Source organism: Gracilinanus agilis, chromosome 2, assembly GCF_016433145.1.
Source record: "Gracilinanus agilis isolate LMUSP501 chromosome 2, AgileGrace, whole genome shotgun sequence".
In the NCBI taxonomy this organism is placed as follows: domain Eukaryota; kingdom Metazoa; phylum Chordata; class Mammalia; order Didelphimorphia; family Didelphidae; genus Gracilinanus; species Gracilinanus agilis.
In genome coordinates, this window is record NC_058131.1 from 457,835,521 (window position 1) to 457,845,014 (window position 9,494).

Consider the following 9,494-nt stretch of genomic DNA (forward strand, 5'->3'; position numbering starts at 1 on the left):
GCTTCAACTGCACCTCTTCATAACCTTTAAGTTATGAACCTCTCCAGGGTTCAGTTGCCCCACTTCGAAAATTAACAAGTCGCTGGTAACCTTTAAGACCTATGCCACGGAAGAGGTATAGACGAAGCCGTCCGTGACTAGACCTAGCCTGACACGTGATGAAGCAGACCGCGTCGCGGAATTTCTGAGAAGCTCCCTCAGGGCTTCGAGAATTCCGAGATTGTCTGAAGTCGAACAGTTCTTTTGAACTACAACTCCCTCAACGCTCTGCGAAACTTGATCCTTTCCCAGCAGCCTTTTTCCCTTTCCTGCCCCTTATTGCCTAATGGGGTGGGTGGCTGTAGATATCGCTAACTTCTTTGTGGCGGCTCAGTCATCTCAGATCTGACCCCTATCGTTTGGGAGGGGAGAAGAGGAACTGGGTGGCTTCAACTCCTCATTTCTTTACTCAACGCAGCCTCATCGCGGACATATTTTAGGTTTTTAATCAGGCAAACTATGAGACGTCCAAAGTGGGTGACAGTGTGGGACTTCAAGGAGGGATTTCCGATTCTAAAGGACCCAGTCCCTTAAGTTCCCCCGGAAGCGTCTCCCTTTACACTGGGGCGGCGGCTGATGTAGCCTATGGCAATGGAGTCAAGATACGGAGGTTGAACCCCACGGCCGGGTTAGAAGTGGGCCCTGGAGCCTGGGACCTCGGCCGTGCCCGTGTCGGGGGAACTCGCCCAGCGCCATGGCAGTCGCCGTGTCTTCAGAGCCTTTCGAGAAGTTGCACGACATCTTCCGCGGGCTCTACGATGACCTGCGAGGGGTCCCCGAGAGGCTCCTGGGGGCCGGGGGGACGGGTGAGTCCTCTGGGCGGGGGGCGGGCGTCCAGGAAACCCGCCGGTCCCCATCTTTCGAGTTCCCCCATTCCTTCAGGGGCTTGAGTCACAGAATCTCGGAGAAAGGGCCTTGGGGGTTATGTGGTCTCCCCCACTCCACTCCACGTTTATTAAATGTCTCTTTGTGTCAAGCGCTCTTAAGTGCTGGAGATGTAGTTAATAAGAAAGACAACGTGTGCCCTCCTGGAACTTAACATTCATCTGCTCATTCTGATCATTCTAAATCTCACCCAATAAGCTCCAGTGGCTCTCTACTATATTACAAACATTAAATCCCCGATGACGTCCAAAGCCCTTCATAACTTGCCTACTTCCACCACTTTCCAGTCTTCTTACACCTTGCACTCCCACGACTTACTTTTGGATCCAGTGACACTGGCCTCCTGGCTTTTCCTTGAACAGGACATTCCATATCCAGACTCTAGGCATTTTCACTGGCCATCCCTCATGCCTGGAATGCACTTCCTCTTCATCGATACATAATGGCTTCCTTCAAAATCCAGCTAATATCCAGTCATCTACAAGAAGCCTTCCTTTTCCCTCTTTAATTTTAGTGCCTCAGTTAGTTGTGTCCAATTTTTCCATACTGTATATACTTTGTATGTAATAGTTTGCATGGTGTTGAAGGGAACCAGAGCTGATGTTTACCTTTTTTGGTATCTCCAGGGCTTAGCACAATGTCTGGCACATAGTAGGTGCTTCATAAATGTTTATTGACTGACTCTACTTCAACATAGCCCAGAGACCATGATCATCTACCTACTAACCCTTTTCTTGAGAATCTCCAATGAGGGACCAAAAGCCAGGGAATCAACTCCCAGCTGACCATTCCACATCTGGACATCTCTGTTATAAGGGATTTGTCTCCCATTAAGACAAACCTATATTTTCTTTTTGGTCATTTTCACTCATTGCTTCCTCTGTGGGATCAAGCAAAATTGGTTCAGTTATGTCTAGTTAGTAGTCAATATTTATCACCCTTTATATGCTAAGCTTTTCTCACCATCTTAACTGTTCTTTAGCCAGAAGCCAAATTAGAGAAAATGGGTTTGACTTACTTGAATTATCATATTCAAATAAAATAATATTTCTAAAGCTCTTTGCAGACTTTAAAAGCACCTTATAAGTGTTAGATGTTTCTAGTAATAATCTTTAATTGCTTAAGTCTCAACATAGGGAATTTGAGTTGGAGATTATTAGATTTAGGGATAAGTTAATAAAGGAGGTTGAGGAACTCTTGTCTTTTTGATCTCTAAAACCAAAATAGATTTTTTTTTTTTACTATTTATTTTTTAGAAAAGCTAACATGGTTACATGATTCATGCTCTTACTTTTCCCTTCACCCCCAACCTCTCCTCTCCCCCTCCCCCATAGCTGGTGCGCATTTCCACTGATTTTAACATGTGTCATCAATCAAGACCTATTTCCAAATTGTTGATATTGGTGTGGTAGTTTCGAGTCTACATCCCCAATCCAAAATAGATTTTCAATTGTGTACTGGTTTACTTGTGACCCTGTAATTCCAATAGCAAACAATTCATCCTTGGGGGGATCAAGATGTTTCCGTTTTTAGGGAGGAAATAGTACCTTTTCACATAAGAGATCAGAAATAATCCACAGTCGAAAGAAAAATAATATGCATTTTTCATTGTTTTTCTTTTAAAGTCTAGTAATGCTTTATGATTCATTTTGTAAGAGCAAGCAATATGTTTTCTGTGCCTAGGGATGCATGAGCTGAGAAACCATTGAGAAGAGATTTCTAGCCTGGTGTTAGGTGTTGAAAATGGGTAGCTCTCTTTGAAAGCCCCAAAACTCAGTAGATTACATTTTTCTCATCCTTAATCTGTTTACCTTTGTCTAAGCCTTTCTCCTTCATAGGCAAAGAACTCTGGAGACTGAGAATAGGAAAATTGACTCTCAGATAAATCCAGTGTTCACTCAGATTGGACTGTGGCAGTTAGTTACATCTTTATCATTTAGGTCTTTTCCTTGATAAGTTTGATTATTGATTAGGAGTTCTTTTAAATCTTTACCTTTTGTCTTAGAATCAATATTGTGCATTGGTTCTAAGGCAGAAGAGCAGTAAGGGCTACGCAATGGGGGTTAAATGACTTGCCCAGGGTCACACAACTAGGAAGTATCTGAGGCCAGATTTGAACCTAGGACTTTCCAACTCTAGGCCTGTCTTTCAACCCACTGAGTCACCCACCTGCCTCCTTGATTAGGAATTTTTATTGATTAATAGGCAACTGTTATTGATTGATTAGATTTTGTAGTTAAGAGTTCAAGCTATTAATAGATGTTTAGTAGCTGAGTTAAATCAACTCTAATATTTGGGAGTAATGGTAAGCTAATCATTTAAGGTATAAGAAGATAATCACATTTAGATATAAGAATCTGTATCAGAGTGACTGTGATAAAATTCTCTACTGTCAACAGTTCCTCCTTTCCACCCTTTTGAAACTTGTTGGTTTGCCAACTAATAATTCCTTCCTTCTAAAATAATTCCTTCCCACATTTCTTCTTACAAACTGACCAGGTGGATGGAGATTTCCTGCTTCACCAAGACTTCGGATCCTTTTTTCCAAGGGGCTGTCAAAACCCCTTTAAAAACAAGATAACTCTGCGATGGACATACATTCCAATCCAAAATTAGAATTATTAGTAGCCCCACTTCAGACACACCTCACTCTGCCCTGTTACTGAAAGTTACAGTTCATCTGGACTGGACATCCCTCCTTGACTCTCATTTCTCAGTTAGTTTCTTTGGAGCTTTGGAATAATCTCTAACTTTGTTCCTCTTTTTCACCAGTGAAAATCTTGTTAATGCTGATGCTCAGGGTCTCAGACCAAACTGGATATGTCTGCAGCTCCACTGACTTTGTGTGACTTACTTTGTGATCTCATATTAAAGCCCATGTACTTGGAAGTTATGCTCTCCCAGTCTTTCTCTTTACACCCTGGCCACTGAGACCATTTCTTAACTATGGAAAACATGTGAAATATTAGGTACCATTCCAAAAATGTGCTTGTCCTTACCTTTACCTTGTATTCTATAGTTTATGTTCTAAGCATTATAATATATAAAAGGCTATGGCAAGATGAACTGGACTCTTTTCCTCCTATTCTTCCTGGCCTAAAGATAGGATTCTTTCCTATTCTTCTCACAGGCTTCAATGTTAGCATAGGAAGACATAATTCTATTTTATTCATTCATTCATCCTACTATGTGTAAAGCATTCAGTGTTTTCTATTCTCTCCATGCTTTTAAATCAGTCTGCTCCTCTGGAGATTTCAATCATGGGAAATGATGCATTTAAAAAAAATACTTGTATCTACTATATACTAGTCATTGTAGTAGGAATGGGGATATAAACACAAAAATGAGACAGTCCTTTCCATAAAGGATATTACATTTTAATATGGAGATGCAGTGTATATCTCTGAATAGTGACTAGAAAAGGGGATTTTGGTCTTAGGGACTTTAGGTTTAGATAGTTACATGGATTGTTAATGGAAGTATGAAGCAGTGATAATACTGATCCGATTACTGTTTCCAAAGCAACTGTATGGTGGCATATACCTTGAATCACTTTTTTGTAAATAAAATTACTAGAAATAACAGTGCAGCCTCCCTACCACTTTTGAATGTCTTTACCCTTTTGGAACACCCAAAACTTTATTTGATTATTATGGGGTTCCAATATTTGTATCCATGCAGCTTGACAAAGAGGACATTAGTGCTTTTTAAGATACATTTTAATTTACTTTGTTAAATATTTTTCAATTACATGTAAAATAACATTCATTTTTTAAAATTTGAGTTCTCTCCCTCTCTCCCTTCTCTCTCTTTTTTTTTTTTAAATTTTAAACCCTTAACTTCTGTGTATTGACTTATAGGTGGAAGAGTGGTAAGGGTAGGTAATGGGGGTCAAATGACTTGCCCAGGGTCACACAGCTGGGAAGTGTCTGAGGCCGGATTTGAACCTAGGACCTCCAGTCTCTAGGCCTGGCTCTCAATCCACTGAGCTACCCAGCTGCCCCCTCTCCCTTCTCTTTTCTTGAGAAGGCAAGCAATTTGATATTGATTATTCATGTGAAGTCATGTAGAATACATTTTTTTTCTTTTTTTTTAACCCTTAACTTCTTTGTTTTGGCTTCTAGGTGGAAGAGTGGTAAGGGTGGGCATTGGGGAGTCAAGTGACTTGCCCAGGGTCACACAGCTGGTAGAATACATTTCAATGTAAATCATGTTGCAAAAGAAAACAGACCAAAAAAAAAAAAAAACAACCTAAGAAAAATAAAGGGAAAAAATAGCTTCATTTTGCATTTAGAGTTGATCAGCTCTCTCTCTCTGAAGGTGGATAGCATTTTTCTTCATAGGTATTTTTCAATTATAGGACATTAGTATTAATAAAGATAGGCTTGTGTGTGTGTGTAAGTAACTTGGATCATTAGTAGTACTGCCCCAGTCTCTCAAATGCATTCAAATTTACTTTCTTTCTCCTACTTAATTTTGGGTCCAAGTTCATTGTTCATAAGATGTGGTATCCCACAAATATGTATTTATTAATTAATACTCATGCATCTAGCCATACATTATAGTATAGAAAATTCAATGTATTTGGTTTTTCTTGTATGAGTTGGTTCTTAGGCTGAACTCTTGAATAATTATAGAATCCCTCTCATGTTCTGGGTCTTGATGAGCTCAGCTTGTCATCAGCAAACAAGAACATCTGAAGCATCTCACCTAGATATAAGGAATCTCCCTCCCATTAAGACCCAGTGGTTGGACTTATCAAGGAATTTTGTATTTTAATTGTTCATGAGAGATTCCTTGTTGATGAAGCTTTAAGGTAAAAAATATCAAGTGCCTTTTAGGTGATCAGTAAATAACAACAAATAAAAAATGTTATAGAGGACTTTTGGGACATGTCTCCAAATCAAATGACTCAGAAGCCAACAAAGAGATCTTTTCTTTAGAACTCAATGTCAGGGACAAGTAGGTGGCTCAGTAGATTGAAAACCAGGTGCAGAGATGGGAGATCATGGGTTCAAATGTGGTCTGAGACACTTCCTAGCTGTGTGACCCTGGACAAGTCACTTAACCCCTATACCCAGTCCTTACCACTCTTCTGCCTTGACTAATATGCAGTATTGATTCCAAGGTGGAAGGTAAGGATTTAAAAGAAAAAGAATTCATTGTCATACATCTGGAATTTGACCCCTAAGATCTCAAATCTTATTCCTCATGCAGAGAAATAGAGGATAGTTTATATTCACTCATTTATTTGGGGGTGTGTGAAATTGAGCTAGAAGGATATAACTAACTGTTTAGAAGCCTGTTATGCAATTATGTATTTTGCTCAAGGCAGAAGACTGTGTGTTCCAGGGATCTGTTAATCCAGAGAAGAGCTGACATTTGATAACTTGTGACAACTTATTTTGAAGTTGTTTACCTTGTGAGAATCTCAGTGTAAGCACTCTTACTGGCTAGGAATTCTGTAATCATGTCTCCACTAATATCAAGAATGCCTAATTGAAAAATTATAGTAAGTTGGGGTTTATCTAGCCCCCAGGTCTTAACACTTGGCTGAATGCATTTACAGTCATCAAAGGATGCCACTACATTAGAAAAAGGATGAATTCTATGCACCTTGCCTTTATTTTCTTTCTTTTTTTTAAAACCCTTACCTTCCACCTTAGAATCAGTACTAGGTATTGATTCCAAGGCAGAAGAGTGGTAAGGAGTTAAGTGACTTGCCCAGGGTCATCTAGCTAGGAAGTGTCTGGGGCCAGATTTGAACCCAGGACATGGCTCTCAATCCACCAAACCACCTAGCTATCCCCTTACTTTCCACTTTTAAAAAAAACCCAGCTTGTATTTTTCTCATTGGTCTATAATGAAAAGTGATACGTTATTCTTCAGCCAGAGTTGCTTGCCCATTGCATTAAATTTGGAGAGTGAATATGAAGAGAAATGAAAAGCATGGGGAAAGTATATACATTGAGCTTAATGTGTTTTAAAATTCTTTAATTTGTTAGCATGTTTCAAGCATTAGGATTTTTGAGGGGTAAGGGGGGGATGCCTGCTATGTGCAAAAGCTTCTAATAGTAGATACTATGGAAGGGTTTTGAGATAAATAGCTGATCTTGCCTTTAAGTTCTTGCCTTTAAGGGAACTTCTCTAAAATTGGAGTACAGAATACATACATGTGTATGAAAAGTAATTGGAATTGTGACTTTGAAGCTCACATAGTTTTAAAAAACACAGAAAAGGGGCAGCTAAGTGGTTCAGTGGATAGAGCCAGGCCTAGAGATGGGAAGTCCTGGGTTCAAATGTGGCCTTAGATACTTCCTAGCTGTGTGACTCTGGGCAAGTCACTTAACCCCAGTTGCCTAGCCCTTACCACTCTTCTGCCTTGGAACCAGTACCCAGTATTGATTCTAAGACAAGGTACAGTTAAAAACAAATAATTAACACACACAGAATATATGCATACTAATTTGTGCAATCTTCTGTAGGGGAACTAATTTGTGTCACACAAGAAAAAGTCTAATAACTCTCTAAGCACACCTTGCTTTTGACCAGTTATTTTACCCAGCTTGCTAATATTAGTCTCCCTGCCTCAAATCTCTCATCTTTATACCATCTTCCATACTGGTGCCAAAAAGTGATATTCTTAAAGCACAAATCTGGTAGCATTCCCCTGCCCAATGAACTCTGGTGGCTCTAGTATCAAATACAAACTCTTGTTTGTCATTTAAAACTGTTTACAACGTAGGTACAAGCAACCTTTCCAGGAATATTATGTATTACTTCCTTTTATGGACCCTATGGTCTATCCAAACTGGCCTCACAGAAGATATTCCCTCTCCCTTCCCTTTGGCTTCCTCCTGGCTGTCCCCCATGTCTGACCTGCTCTCCCTCCACATCATTTCTGCCTCTTAGAATCCCAGCTTGTTTCAGAGCCCAGCTCCAGCCCCACCACCAAATGAAATCTTTCTTAATACCCTTCTTTCCCCACTCCTTACCCCCAGCGGGGCTGCCCCCTTAAAATTACTTTGTATATAATGTATACTTAGGTTGCCTTTCTCTAGTTTATCCTTCATCCTGGAAAACAATGACATCACAGTGTTGGTCAGGGTACAGTGTGTTTGACTGTGGCTGATCAGTCCAATGTGAGCTCGGAAAGCTCTACTACAGCACAAATAATCCATTTGAACATTTGGAATGGAGGTATCTCTAGATCTGCACATCTCACATACATGCTCCTTAAGGGCTGGGACTATTATAATTGTTGGTTTTGTATTATCAATGCATTTACCTAGCACAATAGGGTCTTATTAAATATTTTTTTTGATTACTCACTTTATCAGATGTGGTTCTTACTGACTATGGGCTATTTTGAAAAATCAAATGCACTATCAAAGGAAGCTATTCTCTACCAATGAGAGAAAAAAAATTGTTTCTCAGACATTAAAGATATTTCTAAAAGAAAAACTTCCAAAATGTTTTGAACAATGGAAGCATGAGAATTAGCATTTTGGAAACTGTGAAGGAAACAAAAGTTATTTAGATGTTTGTTTTTAAAAGGCCCTTTTTTAAAAAAAAATTTTTTTAACCCTTAACTTCTGTGTATTGGTTCCTTGGTGGAAGAGTAAGGGTGGGCAATGGGGGTCAAGTGACTTGCCCAGGGCCACACAGCTAGGAAGTGTCTGAGGCTGGATTTGAACCTAGGACCTCCCGTCTCTAGGCCTAGCTCTCAATCCACTGAGCTACCCAGCTGCCCCTAAAAGGCCCTTTTTTAAAGTGAATATTGAGCTTATTTTAAAGGAGGTGATACCACCTTTTCTCCCTCTATCACATTAATGTTGTTGTGAGGATCAAATGAGTTCTTGTAAAAATGCTATATCAATATTTATTGATTGTTACCACATGTTAGCAGAAAATTAGGGGGGAAAAGTAGAGTGGGCAGCATCTGCAAAGGGCATGGAGGCAGATGAAAACATTTCAAACATGTCTTTCCTTTCCAGAAGAGAAAAAGAAGTTAATCAGAGATTTTGATGAGAAGCAACAGGAAGCAAATGAAACGGTGAGAGCTGGGGGATGAGGAACTTCTTTCTTTTACTTGTGTTTGGCTTCTCAAGGAGCAGTGCTGAGATCTGACCCTGTTTTTCCTACACCCATGTTTGGGCCTTAGTTTTTTTTTTTTTTTTTTTTTTTTTATTAATATTCATTTTTAACATGGTTACATGATTCATGCTCCTCCTTTCCCCTTCAACCCCCCCCCCCGCACCCCCCCTACCCATGCGCATTTCCACTGGTTTTGTCATGTGTCCTTGATCAAGACCAATTTCCAAATTGTTGGTAGTTGCATTGGTGTGGTAGTTTCGAGTCTACACCCTCAATCATGTCCACCCCGACCCATGCGTTCGTGCAGTTGTTTTTCCTATATGTTTCCTCTCCTGCAGTCCCTCCTCTGAATGTGGGTAGCATCTTTACCATAAATCCCTCAGAATTGTCCTGGGTCATTGCATTGCTGCTGGTTCAGAGGTCCATTACATTCGATTTTACCACAGTATATCAGTCTCTGTGTACAATGTTCT

The 9,494-nt window shown here is 40.0% G+C and overlaps 1 protein-coding gene across 1 annotated transcript in view; it reads left to right on the forward strand.

Moving 5' to 3' along the window:
- The first annotated feature begins 523 nt into the window (after positions 1-523).
- VTI1B (vesicle transport through interaction with t-SNAREs 1B) overlaps positions 524-9,494 on the forward strand; it is a 21,224-nt gene continuing 12,253 nt past the window's right edge. Inside the window, exons 1-2 of the mRNA XM_044664820.1 lie at positions 524-845; positions 8,922-8,980. Coding sequence (XP_044520755.1) covers positions 734-845; positions 8,922-8,980 — 171 coding nt within the window. The 5' untranslated portion in view covers positions 524-733. The remainder of the gene's footprint in view (positions 846-8,921; positions 8,981-9,494) is intronic.